The 17,087-nt window shown below is 46.5% G+C and overlaps 1 protein-coding gene across 1 annotated transcript in view; it reads right to left on the bottom strand.

Moving 5' to 3' along the window:
- Positions 1-11,209: 11,209 nt before the first annotated feature.
- Shisal1 (shisa like 1) overlaps positions 11,210-17,087 on the bottom strand; it is a 56,217-nt gene continuing 50,339 nt past the window's right edge. The window contains exon 4 of the mRNA XM_021258822.2: positions 11,210-15,632. Within this exon, the coding sequence (XP_021114481.2) occupies position 15,632 (1 nt within the window). The 3' untranslated portion in view covers positions 11,210-15,631. The remainder of the gene's footprint in view (positions 15,633-17,087) is intronic.

The raw sequence follows: 17,087 nt of genomic DNA, 5'->3' as shown, positions 1-17,087 counted from the left end.
GACTTAAGCAAGTCATGGAGAAAATGCTAATGTAAAGTTGACTTAACAGTGCATCATGTCTGTAACAATTTCATTGGGAATAGAAGGACCAAGCTGAGGAAATACTGTCCCTGGATATGAACACACTTGTGCCACTCAGAAAGCAGTCATTCATGCCACTGGCTAAGGAGTGGCATTCCAGCATCTTCCATGGTTTCTTTCTTCCTCCACGATAGCAAACACAACCACAAGCATTCCTATCAGACCCAAATTTCTTTGCTCATTGGTTGGAACCATTCACTGGCTATGAAGGGAAGGAAGACTTTGGCAAAACCAACGGAGTCTTCTGTGACAATCACCTGACTCTATCAAGTCTATAATAAAGAGTAGCATATTTTATTCTTTGCATATCTTTTATGTTTATCAGTTTTATAGTAAATGGAAGCCTTTGCACATATATGGATTTCTCCTCCTCCTCCTTCCGGATTGGAAATAGCATATCATTTACAGCACATTATGCAGTCTTGTAGACAGATACCATTCTGTTTCCATTCCAACATGGAATTCCATCCCATCCATGCTGAGACAAGGGATACATGCATTTAAATTTTAATATGTGTTTTCAGATTGCTTTCGACAACAGCTGTCATACTTCTCATTTCTAGCAACACGGGCTAGGAGAATCCTTCTTGCAAATAGTTTCTGACACTGGATATGCTTTGTTCTGGTCTGACAGGTGCAAAGTGGGATCTCATTATTTCAATTTGCCCCCACCCCAGTTGTCTGAAGGCCATTTCACAAGTTCATTGTCCTTTTCAGTCATTCCGTAAATGCTTCATCATGTCCCTTTTGTTCATTAGGTTATTTGTTCTCATTCAGCCAATTTGTGTATGTTCTCTGTGTGTTAAATGTGAGCCTTATATGTACGTGGCTCCCATGTTCTCAGTCTCTTTTCTATGGATAGCCTTTGTGTTGTCTTCTGTCATATGATAATTAATTTTTTTTATTACCAAACACTTGTTATTTCTTCTATATCTTTGGGATATCTGGTCTTGGTTAGGAATATTTCCCTGTGGCAAATGTATTTATGTAATCCTGTAGGATTTCTTGCTGCACGTTTATTGCTTTATTGAAGTCATTAATATGAAGCTTCTTATTTATACATGGCAAAAATGGGAGTGTAGTTTTATTTTCTTCTGGAAGGCTGGCCAGTTATGTTCATATCATTTGTTAAAATTTATGGCTTAGTAAAAAAATAATAATTATATATTAATGATTCCCTACTGTATCAAAGTACTACTTGCATCTTAAATCGTTATGTATATTCACATACATTTCTGTACTCTTATTTCATTTATTTATTTATTTTTGCTTTTTGAGACAGGGTCTCGCTATGTAGTTCAGCCTGGTCTCAAACTCATGGTGATTCTTCTCCCTCAGCCTCCTCTGAGTGCTGGGATTACAGGTGTGTGCTATCATGGCCAGCATATTTTTTGTATTTTAATCATTTCCTATGCCAAAGAACACTTGTTTGATCACAGTACTTTTAGAGTATGTTTTAATCGGGAGTTTTGGGGGAAGCACTGGGTGTGTGTTCCTGGGACCAGGGAATTATGAGTGCCTTTTCTTTCTCTCTGTCTCCCTCTCAGTGGTGTGCACCACCACCACAGGGAGACTCAATGTCAAAACTATGGCAACATAAGAAGAAAGCATTTGGGTCCCTAAGTCACTTTATGGAAGGCAGTGTCCTTGAAGCATTACCTGATCTTTTTGTAAGTGATAAGTAACCTTCTTCCCCTCATTTTTGTTCTGAGGCAGTCTTGCTATGTTGCTCAAGCTACCCTCAAATTTGTGTTCCTCTTGCCTCAGCCTCCTGAGTGGCTGGGACCACAAGCGTATACCACCACACCTGACTTACCCTGTGTTTTGACGTCAGTGTGGTCCATTCTTCCCTGATTAATTATTGATGCTGCTGTGTCATAAAGTTAAACTCTACAGCATTAGCTCAGTGGCTGGAAATGGGTGGGTTTCTCCAAGGGAACTGTTCCTGGGGGCTGGGGCTGGTGACCCATGCTGTGAGTGGGAACACACTTAGTTAAGGGGGCACTGCAAGGGGGTTACAGCCTATGAATCTGCAACCAAAGACCAGAGGAAAAAAAACACAAGATGTTGTAAATGTATGTTGGCTGTTGATCAACAAGGTAAGTGAACTCAGGGAAAGAAAACGGCACATTTGTGAGTAGAAATAGAGAGACATGGGAGACCCCAGAAATTGGAGGCTTAGCAAAATTGGAAAGCTGACTGCCCCCAGATGCCAATAACCTGAAACAGGGCTGGGAAAGCCATTGAGCCACAGAGGCCCAAACAACCTCAAGGCAAAACACTGACAAAAAAGACCCAGGCTGATCAAGGCCGGTATACTGTGTGCCAATGAGACTTGGGTTCCAAAAAGCAAGAAAGATGAGATCTATATCTCAAAAGTATGAGTGGACTTAGGGCACATTGAGCCTGTTGGAGACAAATAAATCAAAAGCTTGTGGTTCTGGCTCCTGCCTCCCAAGCACAAGGACCCGAGTTCAATCCCCAGTACCAAAAAAAAAAAAAAAAAGCTTGGGAAGTTTTCAAGAACATTGTTTTGCAAAAGGAACCCAGAGCTTAGACTAAAATAAGGCTTTGACTGTTCGTGACTTAGAACAAACTGTGGGTGCCCATTTTCCCATCGGCAGGTCTCCCCTGCTCATCTGAGAGGCAGCCAAAAAGAAGGACAGGATAACATGGTCAGAGGGCAGGGAGGACCTTGATCAAGACACCTTCTCCACCCAGGGGGAAGTGGAAACCTTCACAATATCTTCCCTGGTGGTCTCCAGCCTTCCCACTCCACAATAGAAGTGTTTATTGTGCTTGCTGAGCCTACACTAACATGGGACCATGGCTCTGATGAGAGGCAGGTCATTAGTTGAAGAGTCACCAATCCATGAACAGGGAGGTACAGACCCAGCGGGGGCATTGGGCAGAGGGCTTGGAGGCCCAAGATGTCAAGCAGGACACAGTGCCTCCTGGAAGGGGGCTGTCTCCTGGAGAAGGTGGAGTGTGGTCTAAAACAGGAAAAGGAGTGGCCATAGGTGCACATAGAAAGGCTCACTTCCTACTTCTTGTAGTTACATTGGGTCACATGACTTATTCCAACCAATGAGCAGTGAGTACCAGTGATGTGGTCACCTTTGGGTCAAAGTATTTAAGGGCTGTTGAGTTTCCCTTAAGCTCACTCTGTCCTTCTGTTGAGCTGATCTTGGAGGCCACTGGTGAGATGCTGGTGGGCAGGATAAAAGGTGCCACCTCCATGAGGGTGTGAGACAGGGGTCCTTCCCAACCATATTAGATTTGGTATGAATGACGTGCTTTTTTTTAATGCTTAGCCACTGGTCTTAATTTATGTTTGATGATTTTGGATTTCCTATCAATGCCATTATAGCACCTGTGGATGGTGATATTTCAATTTCTTTGCTTTTATTCCTTGTCTCTGCTGCACTGTGCTGCCTGGGGCTTTGTATTCAACATCGGACAGTGGGGATGAATGGCCAGCCTCGTGGGCTGGCTTCCATCAGAAAAGAAAGTGTTCAGTGTTTCTAGAGTTGAGATGTGAAAGGCATTTTCTGTAACATTTTGGGAATCTGTTATACGTTTAAACAAAGGTTCCCTCTGTTTCCAGTGTGCTTGAGTGGTATTAAATTTTACATTTTTTTCCTGTATCCATAAAGGGATCATATATTCTGTTGAAGAGAAGGTGATGATGCCACAAATTGCATTATCATTATCCAACGTTAAACCGTCTTGCCATTCCTGGGATGCACCTAATTAGGTGGCCAGGAGTATTTGATCAGGACTGTACTCTGGTGCCTGAGATTCACTTTGCTATATTTTGGTGCCAGAGTCGTTCTGGCCTCATACACGAGTTGAAACCATTTATACTCTTTTATATCAATTTTGAGGGTTTTTTTCCCCAGTATTAGGGGTTGAACCCAGGGCCTCTGCACCGAGCTACATCCCAGGATATTTTTATTTTTTATTTTGAGGCAAAGTCTTGCAAAGTCACTAAGTTGCGTAGGCTGGGGTTGAACTTTTGATCCTCCTGTCTCAGCCTCCCAGAGTGCTGGGATCACAGGCATGCACTACCATACCTAGCTCATTTTACATTCTGTTTCTATTCTCTAGAACAGCTTATCTAAGATTGGCCTCATTTCTTTCTTAAATTGGTTGAATTTGAAGGCCTGTGATTTTCTTGGTGGGAGAGATTTTATTGTGAATTCAATTTATTTCATTATGACAGGAATTTTCAAATTACTCTTTTTTTCCTAGCATCACTTTTGAGAATTAGTATTTTTTTTGTTTTTAGAGAATTACCTGTTTCTTTCAAATTTTCAAATATTTTGGATATAATTTTTTAAAGAGTCTTTAGTCCGTTTGGCTGCTATAACAAAATACCAGAGAGACTGGGTAACTTCTAAACAATCGAAATGTATTTCTCACCGTTCTGGAGGCTGAAAGTCCACAGTCAAGGTGTGGCAGGCGTGGTGTCTGCTTCCAGGATGGTACCTGTGGGTGAATCTTCGAGGGAGGAACATGGGTGTTCATGTGGGGAAAGGGACAGAAGGACAGAAAGGGAAAAAGTTGGCTCAGTGATGGAAGACGCAGAAGGACAAGGGCCTTCTCTAGCACTGACGCCCTTTGTAAGGTTGCTCACCCCATTCAGGGAGGCCCGAGCCTCACAACAGCCTTCCCTCCTCCAGGGGGCACCTCGCCATGTTTCACAATGGGTCTCGGGCTCCAACATGTGAATCTTGGGGGACAAAAATGTTCATCCATAGTCATCACTTATCCTTTTTATGATTGCAGGATGTGTGAAGGTGTCTTCTTTTTAACTCCTGATATGTGAAATTGGAATCTCCTCTCACTTTTATTGATAGTTTTGCCAAGGATCTGCCAGTTTTATTTTATTTTATTTTTTTCTCAAAGAGCTGGCTGTTGGTTTGGTGGTCCATTCAGTGTTATACTTATTTTATTTTTGCTTTAGTTATCTTCACCCTCTTTCACCTTGTGTTTATGTGACTATTCTATTTATAATTCGTGAGAATGACAGTTTACTCACTATTCAGCCAAGCTTGTATCCCAATTTGGAGAGAATTGACATCTTCACTAAGTTGTCTTCTGATCCATGAACACAATCTGTCTCTTCATCATTTAGATCTTTGATTTCTTTACCAATACATGTTCTGAAGCCCAACTATCCCTTTAAGCACTAATTTACTTGTATCACACAAGCTTTCATACATCGCCTTTCTCTTACGCTCAAATGTTTTCAAGTTTCCATTATGATTTTTTCCTTTGGCTTTGGGCTATTTATAGTTCTTATTTTCTGAACAAGTGGGAATTTTATACTTACATTTATTTTTTCTTCATAGATTTCCATCTTAATGGTATTGTGGCTAATGCGCTTTGAAGTTGGTTGAGACTTGCTCACTTATGCAGTCTCTGGTAAAAGTTTGTATCTGTACAAAAAGAATGATGTGAATTTTGCATTTGTTGGATGCAGTTGCTCTAGATCTGTAATCTAGCCATGTTCAGTTCTTTCAGTATTCCTAGTAATTTCTCATTTGCTTCCCCGGTTCTAGGGAGCGATGTGTGAAAATCTCCCACTACCATTGTGATTTTGTCTCTTCCTCTTAACGGCTCCATTAATTTTTGCTTGTAGATTTTGAAATTATGTGTCATCAGGCACCTGGATCAGTCACCTTTCTTGTCATTGAGACACAATAATTGACACCTGAAGGAGGAGAGTTTTAATATGGCTCTTGGTTTCGAGGGATTCAGTCCATGGTTGGTTGGTTGTTTCCAGGGCAGAAATATCATAATGGAAGGGTGTAGCAGAGCCGAGGTGCTTAGTTCATGATCACCAGGAAGCAGAGCAGGGGAACAGTGCCAGAGACGAAGGGGCCAGGGAACAGATAGAGACCCCAAAGTTACTCTCCCATGACCCACCCAGACATGCCCAGAAGTGTATTCCACCAATCCTACGGGAGGATCCCAAACCAATCAAGTTGGCACTCTAGCCTAACTGCCATATAACTACAGATTCAAGGGAATGTTATTGTCTTGTTGAATTGGCTCTTCTATCACTATGAAATGTTATCCTGTATCTTTGCTCATACTTATGTTTAAGTCTACTTCATCTGATAGTGTTCTAGATACACTAGTTTGTTGTTTGTTTTGATAGTATTTTTCTATCCTTTGACTTTCATTTTTTTCCCTGTATCCCAATGTTATAAATAAATACAGTTGTTTTTTTAAAAAAAATCTAATCAGACAATCTTCATCTTTTAATTAGAGCATTTCATTCACATACACTCTATTTCATGGGATTTCTAAAATACTTTAAGTATTCTAATTATGTATTTTTGTCCTAGCTGTTCGGTTTTTAAGAAATTCCTAGCTATTGCTTTTCAACTCCTTCTTCTCAATTTTTTGTTTTCTTCTTCCTTTCTTCCTTAGAATAAGCACATTTTGTCATACCATGTATTCTTAATATTAGGTTAGAAAATATACCTTCTTCTACTATTTTGGTGGTAACCTGGAGATTATAAAATGTGTCCTCAATATGATCTAATATTATTCAGCACTTTGTTTCTTCTTGGACAATACTAACTATAGTTAGTTATAGTTACTTTGTTTCTTCATGGACAAGTACTAACTATACTTTATCCCCTCTACAATTGTGTTGTGTATTTTAATTCTCTATAATTTAAGACCCATAAGACAGTATCACTACCATCCAATTCAGCCACTGTTAGGATTTAGATCTAAAATGCCCACAAAATTCTCATGTTTGGAAGGTGCTTGGAAAGTGGAATGCCATACTCACCATCTAAGAGTTATAAAGTTCTCAAAAGCACACATGGGCAAATCCTCATGACCTTGGGTTAAGAAATGGTTTCTTAGATATGAAGCCAAAAGTGCACCCGATGAAATAAAAATAACTGGACTTCATCCAAATGATCTGCCCTTTGCATATTCTCTTCAGTAAAATGCTTATTCATGCCTAACTCTACCTCTGTACATCAAGTTTTGAGTGTTCTTTGTGTTGTAGCTGCTGGACCTTTCCTGGACATATAGTTTGCAAATAATTTTACACTTAGCATTTAAATCTATGAGATAAGTTTCCCTTGCTTTGGTACTTAAGTTCTTAGATCAAAGCTCTGTTTTTTCTTTGTGAGTGTCTAATTGCTTCAACCCCCTGTATTGAAAGGACTCTTTCTCTCTTCAAATTTTCTTTGTCAAGAACCACTGGGCACCTTGGTGTGGGTCTGTCTCTGGCTTCTCTGTGTTGTTTCCTTGGTTTGGGTACCTGTCTGCTCACCAACATCACAATCCCCACTACGACAGCTCTGTAACAAGTCTGGAAGGTGGGTAAATGATTACTCCCACTTTATTCTTTTTATGAAGGCTATTTGCCTTTCTATATAAACATTAAGAATAATTTCCTCTATGTCTTAAAAAAAAAAAACACCTCCCAGGAATTCCTGTAAGAAGGATGCTAAACTTGTAGATAGGTTTGGAAAGAACTGGCCTCTGTATTATATTGGGTCTTTCAGTCTGTGACCAAGGTGCATCGCACTGAGGCAGATTTTCTTCCGTAATGCTCTGTAGTTTTTGGCATACAAATCCTGCACATACTTTATTGGGTTTGGATCTATAGTTCTTTTTTTTTTTGTACCGGAGATTGAACTTGGGGCCTTGCACTTGCAAGGCAGGTGGTGGAACCACTCAGCTAAATTCCCTGCTAAAGTTCTCATTTTGAGGGGAGTATCTGTAAATAGTACTGTATTTTTAATTTTAGTGTTCACATGTTCATTCCTGGTAAGTAGAAACACAATGGATTTTTGTATGTTCATCCAGTGTTCTGGGGTCCTGGGAATTCACATTTAGTTCTAGAAGTCTTTTTGTGAATTCCTTGGGATTTTCTGTCGATAATCATGTCCTATGCTCATAGGGGAAGTACTGTTCCTTCCTTCCACCTCAAAAGCCATTTCACTCTCTTCCCTTGTCTATTTCCTTGTCTGCTGGCCAGAACTTCCAGAATTATCTGGAGTCAGTGCAGCCAGAGCAGACATCTCACCTTGCTTCTGACATGACCTGCTTTTTGGTTTTTCAGGGTTATATTTTTTAGAGCAATGTTAGGTTAGCAGCATTGAACAGAAGGTACAGAGAGTCCTCCATATCCAACCCTTCCCCCATTATCAAAGCTCCCCACCAGAGCTGCAATCAATGAGCCCACACTGACACACCGGTGTCACTGGAGCCTGCCGATCACATTAGGGGTCACTCTTGGTATTGCACATTCTGTGGGTCTGGACAAATGTAGAAAGTCATGGATCCACAAGTATCAGTATACTTGTCACACAGAATAGCTTCACTGTGCTAAACGTGCTCTGTGCTCTGCTTATTCATCCCTCCCTCCCTCTAAGTCTTGGCAATCATTTTATTGTCCGAATTTTGTCTTTTCCAGAAAGCCTAGACTTGAAATTACACTGCACATAGCCTTTTCAGATGGGCTTCTTTCACTCAGTCACACATATTTAAGGGTTCTCGCTGTCTTTTCCTGGCTTGGGAGCTCATTTCTTTTTCACACTGAGTAATAGTTCACTGTTGGCATGTAGCGCCACTTCTTTACTCATCCACCAACTGGAGGATGTCTTGGTTGCTTCCAAGTTTGATGATTAGGAATAAAGTGGTTATGCACATCTGTGTGCAGGCTTTGGCATGGACGGAAGTTGTCACCTCCCTTGAAGAAATACCAAGGGGTGCAAATTGTTGCCACATATGGAAAGAGCGGGCTTAGCCCAAGTGTCTTCCAAAGTGGCTGCACCATGAGCTCCTGTTGTTCACCTTCCTTGCGGGGACCTGTGGTGTCGCTGTTCTGGATCCAAACCGCCCTGATCTCGGTGGCCTATTGTGTCCCAGAAGGCATGGGAAGTGAGCATCTTGGGCTGTTTATCTGCCGTCTCCACGTCTTCTCTGCTGAGGTGTCTGGGGCTCATTTTTTAATCAGGTTGCTCATCTCTTCACTGTTGAGTTTTACAAGATCTTCACCTGTTTTGCATCACAGTCCGTCATCAGACGGGTTGTTTTGCAAATCGTCTCTCCCATTCTGTGGCTTGTCTTTTTGCAGAGCAGAAATTTTAAATTTTAATGAAGCCCAGCTTATCAATTTTTCCTTTCATGGCTCGTGCTTTGATGTATTTAAAAACTCATCATCAAATCCAAGGTCATCCCAATTTTTCTCTTGTTATTTTCAAGGCATTTTATAGTTTTGTGTTTTACATTTAGCTCCACGATCCACTTTGAGTTGCTTTTTTATAGAGGGTGTGAGGTTTGTCTTTGATTCCCTTTTTTCCCCTTTGCCAGTTGTCCAGTTGTTCAGCACCATTTGTTGCAAAGACTATTTTTCCCCATTGTGCTGCCCTTGCCCCTGTGTGGAGGACCAGCTGACTATATTTTTGTGGGTCTATTCTGGGCTCTCTCTTCTATTCTATTCTGCTCTATTGATGCATCTCTTCTTTTGCCAACACCACACTGACTTGTGTAATCTGCTTTTAAACCCTCTGACTGAGACTCGCATTTTGGTTATTCTATTTTTTTATCCCTACAGTTTCTAATTACTTCTTTAAAAATTTCCTGTATCTTTTTAAATAGTTCGCAGACATTCTTTTATTTCTTTTGAGCATGTGAAGTCCAGTTGTTGAAAGGCTTGTGTCTCAATGTCCTTCCCCTGGGAGCCTCTGTGGATGCACACACACATACACACACACACACACACACACACACACACACACACACGCACCATTCCTCCTGTTCCTCCATCACCAATGCCTCACTGCAGGCTTTCTTCAGCTGTGTTCAGACAGAATGTGCTGAACCCATCGAGGAGACACCTTGAGGTCTGGGGTGACTGGGCTTCTCTAAGGAAGAAAGCATTTGCTGCTGTCACTTGGCAGGGCATGCTGGGAACTGAGGGCAGCTCAGGAATTGGGGGCTTCTAGATCCCCAGAGGAAGTGGGACAGAGCTTCGAGGGCTGAAGCACCCTTACTTTTATGGACCAGGAGTTAGAGCAGGGGACAGTGAGCAGCCACATCGAGTTCTCTGTGAAGGACAGTGGTGTGGCTCATGTGTCCATTCCGCATGGCCACCAGGAGCCAGGCCCTGCAGCCCGCCCATGTCCAAAGCCTGTCATCCTGGAGGGCAGGTCCCTTGGCCCCTCTTTCTCCCACCCAAGCCTACCCTGCTCTTGTTGCCCATATGCCAAGTCCCTGTCGCCCAGCCAGGCACCAGGCTCCAGAAGCTGAGTCAGGACCGTCTCCTCATCCTCACTCCTCCTGTCCACGGTGAGGGACACCATGGGGGGCAGTGGCTTTTCAGGGGCGCACGATGCTCTCTCTGTCAGCTCCCCAGAGCCCAGGGGGAAGGGAATGCATGTGTGTGCAACATGTGGAGGAAGGCCCTGGAGTTCTCCCAGGGGTCCTCACCGCACCCCAAGAAAGTGCCTGTAGTAGCTGGAGAGGCAGTCACATCGCTCCTCTTGTCCCTGCCCTTTTCCTGGTCTTTCTCTGCACTGGGCCTGAAGCTGTGGTCAGGGACGGGGGGGCTGGTGGGAGGGTCAGTTCCTCACTAGACCACCAGAGCCGGGACTGAAGTTTCTCAGGACGAGGCAGGGGTTGCTGCACACAGCCTGTGAGCCGGAAATGCGGACGGATCAGGGCCTGGTCCTGTGCACTGGAGCTTCCTGCTGTGGCCAGCAGGGAGTCACACAGCAAGGCAGCAGGGTGCCAGCTTGGGTTCCTCTTCTTCTTCCTATGAAGTCACTCATGCCAGCACCCGGTGACCTCACTAATCCTCATCACTCCCAAGGCCCCACCTCGATGTGGGGGTTACATTCGTAAGCAATGAACTTGGGGGCAGTGTCCAACTGCAGCACCCCCAGCAGCCTGCCCATGGATTAAGTGGGACAATAAGAGGGCCTGGCACAGGGAGTGTGGCTGGGTGTCATGGGCTCCATCCCTCCCTCCACCCTCGCTCCGAGGTCCTTGAAGGGGATGCATGCGACCAGCTCCTCCCAATCCCCCCTCCTGCTCCTCCGACCTGCCCAGCAGGGTGACAAACCACACAGCCACAGGGTAATTCCCAGAACGGTGGATGTGACACTCCTTTATTAAAACCTAAGGACATCTTTATAAAAACTACTGTATATAAAGACAAAAGCAGCGTGACAGCGGTCAGTGTAAAACACGTCATCGTCACAGGGGAGGAGTATTAGTAGGAACAGTATTGGTTTTTTGGTTTTCCCGGTTGTCAGCCGTCAGAGATTCCATCCTGCCGCATGAAGTTGGGGTTCCCCGGAGAGAGGGGATGTCCCTGTCCCTCAGGCCTGTGTGCCCTCATCCAGCTGGCCCTGGAGAGGACCACGGCCTTTTGGGGGGAGGCCTCCTGCCCCGTGGAGGTGACCAAGCCCTCATCCCGTGTCCTCACATACTTATCGTACGTCACCCAGGTGCTCACCGGTGGGGTTGTGGCCATGATTCAACCCACTAGCTTTAACACGGAAAACGGGGAAGGGAGGGAAGAGACAGCGTGAGAAACTGAGGCACATTCTAAGAGACCTTTGTGGGCCACTAGCTGGGGCCAGGGTGGCCGTGTGACTGTGACTGGAACTCAGGTTCCGGGTTGGTGCTGCTCCAAGAGCACTCTGCCCATTTTGGAGGGTGGTTTGGGGCAATTCTGCAGGAACCCAGGCATCCTGTTCTATTCACATGCCAGCACTGCAAGTGGTATCCCTTCTGGGTGGCATCTCAGCAGCCCTGAATTTCAGTTTGTCAAGGGCAAAGGGGTCAGGGCTTTGATGTAAAAATAGGAGTTTTGGCTACAGAGTGATGAATGTTCAAATCTGCTCGCTCACCAAACATCTATCAAGCATCAACTCTGGGTCCTGGACTGGAAACGGCTGGGGCCTGGGAGGGCAATGCCACCTTCAAGGTGGGATAGGTGAGGGCTCCTTCTTCATGTGCAGGTCTGGTTTCAGGAGAGCACAGGGCATGGCCCAAGCCTGCTGAGGTCACCTGCCTACGGCCCTTTGACCTCTTGGTGGCCCACACGGACCAAGCAGACAAGTGGACTGAGCTCCCTGAGGTTCCCTCTGCTCTTTTGATCCACGTTCTCACAGCAGAGGGGGAGGGGTCACGTGGGTGTCTCCCTGCAGGGTCACCATCCTGTCCTTTGATCTCGACCAGAACCGCCCCATGGGGGATCTTAAATCCACTCCCAAAGGCTCTTCTGTTGGTGGGGACCAGTGAGCTCGCATGAGAAAACTCACCAGTGAAAACCGTCTCAAAGCCTGCTACTGGGGGCATCTGTCTTCTTGTGGGGGACAGCCTCCAGCGGTCCCCATGATGGGGACTCAGCTGGGCGGGGACAGGACTGAGGGGCCACCAGGGTGTGGCCACACCATAGTCCCACTGTTTGAAGTGACCAGAGAGGAAGTCTGATCAGGCCCGGGGCTGTAGAAGACCCTGCCCCATTTTTGCCCCAATTCCTTCCAGGGTGGCACCTGCCCCAAAGCTTTCCTCACATTTCATGGCGGGGGCAACACATGCTGTCTCCTTGCTGCTTCCGAAAGTGCTGGGGACCCAAGGGGGACCAGGTCTGCCTGCAGAGTCACACGTGTGCCTATGTGCTTGTGTTTATGCACATGAACGTGTGCACGCATGGTCTCACTAAGGCCAGCTGCACACAGGCGACAGTCACTGTCACATGAGAAGGCTTCCTGTCTGGGTGGGACCACAGCCTGGATTCTGAGATTCTGAAAGACACGGTGACCACAGCACAGGCAGACAGGAGGAAAATGAAGACTGCTCGTGAGTGACACAGATTCCCGTGGGGAAGGAGTAACACGGACACGGAGCCCTCTACTGACATACCGAGCGGCACATGGGAGTGGGTGCACTATCGTCTTCTTTTGGGGGGATGTTTATGAGTGTGTTATTGTAGATGGTAAGTTATAGGTGGGGCTGGAAGCAGGCAGGAGAAAGTAAAAGTAGGAGGCTTGAAAATCAGGCCTAGCCATTACTGAAAAGCTCTAACCCTAGGGGTTTACCCTGGAGCTCGGCTCTACCCTGTATCTGACTCTTGGGGACACACGACTGGCTGGCAAGTCCCCAGCCACAGCAGGATGGGGACAGGTCTTTGTCCTTCCCACCTGGGCAACTCCGAGGTGCTGCACCTGGCAGGTGAGCCCAGAAGGCACAGAGAGGTCAGGCCACTGACCAAGGCGCCCATCGGGGAAGGAGCAGGGTGGTGGGGGGAGATCCTTTCCACTACACGCACTGTGGGGGGCTGCATGCCATGGCCCTTGGACCATCAGCTGCTGTGGGGGCTTTCAGTGACTCTCAGGACCCCTACTGGCCAGGAACACCCTCTGAGAAGGTCACAAATCCCAAGGGATGTGAATCAGCAGAGCCAGCCCTTACTTCGTGGTGACAGTGGCCTCTGACCTCTTACCACAGTACCCTTGGGGTAGAGGACAGGTCACCAGCCCCTGCTTGGCAGAGGAAGCATCTCTGTGAGCACCACCCAAAAACGTAGGAAGCCAGCGGCCTCTAAGCCCATGGGCTGACTCTTTTCACTGATGGGGAAACTGAGGCAGCAAGGGCAGAGGCCTTGCCCAAGGTCAAGGTCTTAGCAGCAGAGCTGATACCATAATCTGGATCTTGGGGCCCTTACCCTCACCTCTGGCTTCCTCTGACTCTGGAGGCTCCCTAGAGGGGATGCAGGTGTGGGCTGATCAAGCTGGGCTGACTGGTCTGTCACCTCCAAGGACATCACTGACCCACATGGGTGTACTCGGCATCGAGGGGAAAGGACGCCATGCCCGTCCCTGATCCAGACCCCAAGCAAAGCCCCTCCACTCTGTGTGCACCATGATGTGGGACAATCAGGCTGGGCCTAAAAATTCCAGGCCATCTGAGTGCCACAAGGGCTGGCTAGCAGGTGACTAGACTGAATCCTCAGCAAGGCTCCCCATGACAGCCATCCTCACCCTAAACACCTGTCTCTTCACCATCTTCCTTTCCCCTGGAAGTGCAGATGGCCATTCTGCAGGGATGCTGGGGACAGCTCTGTGACAACACAGGTCAGGAGGGATACTGGGCTAAGAGCTGGGATTCTGGTATCACTAACACTGGTACAATGAGCATGTCTACACTGGCAGTGTGGCCTTGGGGACCTATGTGATCCTCCTGTGTGTGTCCTGTAGGGGTGGCGGTGGTGGTGGTGACCTGTGGGCAGATGTTACAGGCATCCAGGACGATGTGGAAGTCCAGCTCTACAGTGGATGGAATTCTAGAGTTCTAGAACCTTCTGCTCTGGGTTCCCAGTGGCCTCGTCATCCTGCCTGCAAAGATCCGATGTCTGTTTCTCCCACTGAGTGGGAGGACCTCTTGTCACTGTCACTGCCTGGCACACGGCGCTACTCGGGTTGCATGTGTGGGTGGGTGGATAGACCCTAGTGTAGTGCTGAGGAATTTGGGGTGACAGTTCCTGCTGGGAAGGCTCTGGGGAGGCCCCAGGGGTTCTAGGGAGGCCCTGGGCTGCAGAGCCACTTGTATCCGGGGATTTGTGGCCTGGACTTTGGGTACTGCACTTCTGGGGCCAAACTGAGGGTGGCCTCCCTAGCCAGAGGACCCTGAAACAAAACCAGGTGGCCTCCCCTGGCCACAGGACCTGGCCACCTGTCCCCACTCTGAGCTGCTTCCTCAGGAGTCAGTCATATCTGCCTCTCAGGGGCTGTGACAGAGTGTATAAAGCACCTAACCTGGTGGCTGGCCAAGATACGTCCCATATTATTACTGTCACAGGAACAAGTTCCATAAGAAACAACTCTTTCTGGTGTTTTCAAGTCCCCAGTGCCCCCTGAGCCACAGCAAGGTGGTACCTTGGGCCTGGTACACAACCACCTCCATCTGGCTCATGGCTACTGGCTGCAACAAGAAAGGATGCTGGTAGCAACCCTCAGCCATGTGGTGACCCATGCCCATTGGAGAACTTGTGGCGGAACCCTAACAAAAACGAACAAGCAAAAGGACACCTCAAATCACGCACACACACGCACTCACACTCAATCCTCGGGCAGAGAGGCCCTCGGGGCACTATTGGAAGGAGTGGGGTAGGGGAAGCTTCAGGGTTTGGACCATGGGTGGGACTCGAAGGCCTAGACCCCTCTGGCTGGAATCAGCCAGGACAGCCTTGTGTCAGTCATCCGAGTCCATGAGTAACCTCTCAGAAGCCACCAGCCCCAAAGAGAACTATTGCTTGCAGACAGGAGGCTCAGAACCTCCTGGCACCCCCGGTTCCCACCCCTGAGTTTACTCTGAATCTTAGAAGTCCACAGAAGAGGGTTCTGGGCACAGATGGCATTTCCTCCTCTGCCGCTGCCACCACCGCCACCACCACTTCGGCTCTCCCTGGTGTCTCTGTGGAAGTTGTCCTTGGAGGCTGCACTGGGTGCTTCCCATCTTGCCTCTCCCATCCTGAGGCACAGCAAAGGGGTTTTCTGGGGAAACAGAAGGGAACAAAATGTCACGTGGTGTCTCCTCCAAGGGGTCTTGCTAACTTCTCTGGGGCCAGGAGATGCCAGGTTTTCTCTGAGCATGCACCCTCTGTCCTCTGGGCACTGTGGACCATGTGGCTATAAGAAGTCTGCAGACTCTTTGGTTCTGGAGGGTACTAGAAGCCCCAGCTCAAACAATAAAACAAAGAATAAAAGCAGAGTCAAGACTGGAACAGAAGAACCAACATCATAATTAATTGCAATAATCTACATAGAAAATCTAACAGAAGCAATAGACCAATTATTAGAAGAGAGTGCAGATATAAAGGTACAGTGGTGTTTCGCTCCATCTCTCCACGATTCTGGTTGCAAACCGAACTGGATGAGAACCGAATCAAATTTCCCCATAAGGTCAACACTGAACCTAACCACTGAATTTGATTCGGTTTTCATTCACCTTGGTTTGTGACCAGAACTGTTGAAAGAATCAAGTTTGTGAAACAAGATACTACTGTAGTTTCCAATCTCTAGGACATTAGATCAACTTATAAAACTCAGCAGTGTCCACCTGAATTTACATGACTTGGGACAGTCCCAGCTGACACTTGTTGTTTGACTCAGTTTTTAATACTGTTCCCCTTTTTTCCTCAAGTGTATTAGGATTTGGATGATAAATTATATGGTCATCCCTGTCATAACACACTAAAAATAGTTTAAAAGAGATACAGATGTCACTTGTGAGAACAACAAAACCCATTATGTATTTTGGAGTCACACCACTGGCTAAGACAGCAGGAGTGGACACCAGAGGCATGGAGAGGACACCAGTGTGCTCCTCCAATAGGAATGGGCAGGGGCAGGAGTGTAGCAACAGGCCTGTGGGAACCCTCACAGCTTTGACTGGTAGAGTCAAGCTGCAAATAAAACAATGAGGAATAGAAGCATAAACTCCATTTGTGCAGGCACCGTGAATCCCCTAGCTCATACCTACCACAGGAACAACTGCCCAGGCATAAATGCTAATCTTCCCAGATTCCTTTGCAGACATGGGTGGTCACATGACCAGCACAACCAATGTTGCGGAAGTGGAAATCTACAGGGCTGTGAGGGTGGTCATGTGACCCACTGCAGCCAATGGTGTGGAAGTGGAAGTTTATAGGCCTGCAAGAGTGGTCACATGACCCAGCACAGCCAATGCCTTTGAAGAGGACATCTATTGGTCTATAAGAGGGCCAAGGTCGTTCTGGGTTTTGCTCTATTGTCTGGGACTAGAAAGTAACTGGTACAGAGTAGAAGCTTAATAAATAGTTCTTAAAAAATTAATAAATGAGTCAAGAACTTAAGCCCACACAAAGCATCTTTGAAGTATAAAGCCAGTAGGAAAATTTGCTGAATATATATTTTAATTAGTGTTTCCATAAGCCCTTCTTAAATATATTACCCAGCAAGCCAAAGGGT

The sequence above is a fragment of the Heterocephalus glaber genome, unplaced genomic scaffold, assembly GCF_053883595.1.
Source record: "Heterocephalus glaber isolate CG9 unplaced genomic scaffold, H.glaber_assembly_v1.0 deba00001444, whole genome shotgun sequence".
In the NCBI taxonomy this organism is placed as follows: domain Eukaryota; kingdom Metazoa; phylum Chordata; class Mammalia; order Rodentia; family Bathyergidae; genus Heterocephalus; species Heterocephalus glaber.
This window is presented reverse-complemented; position numbering and strand designations above follow the sequence as displayed.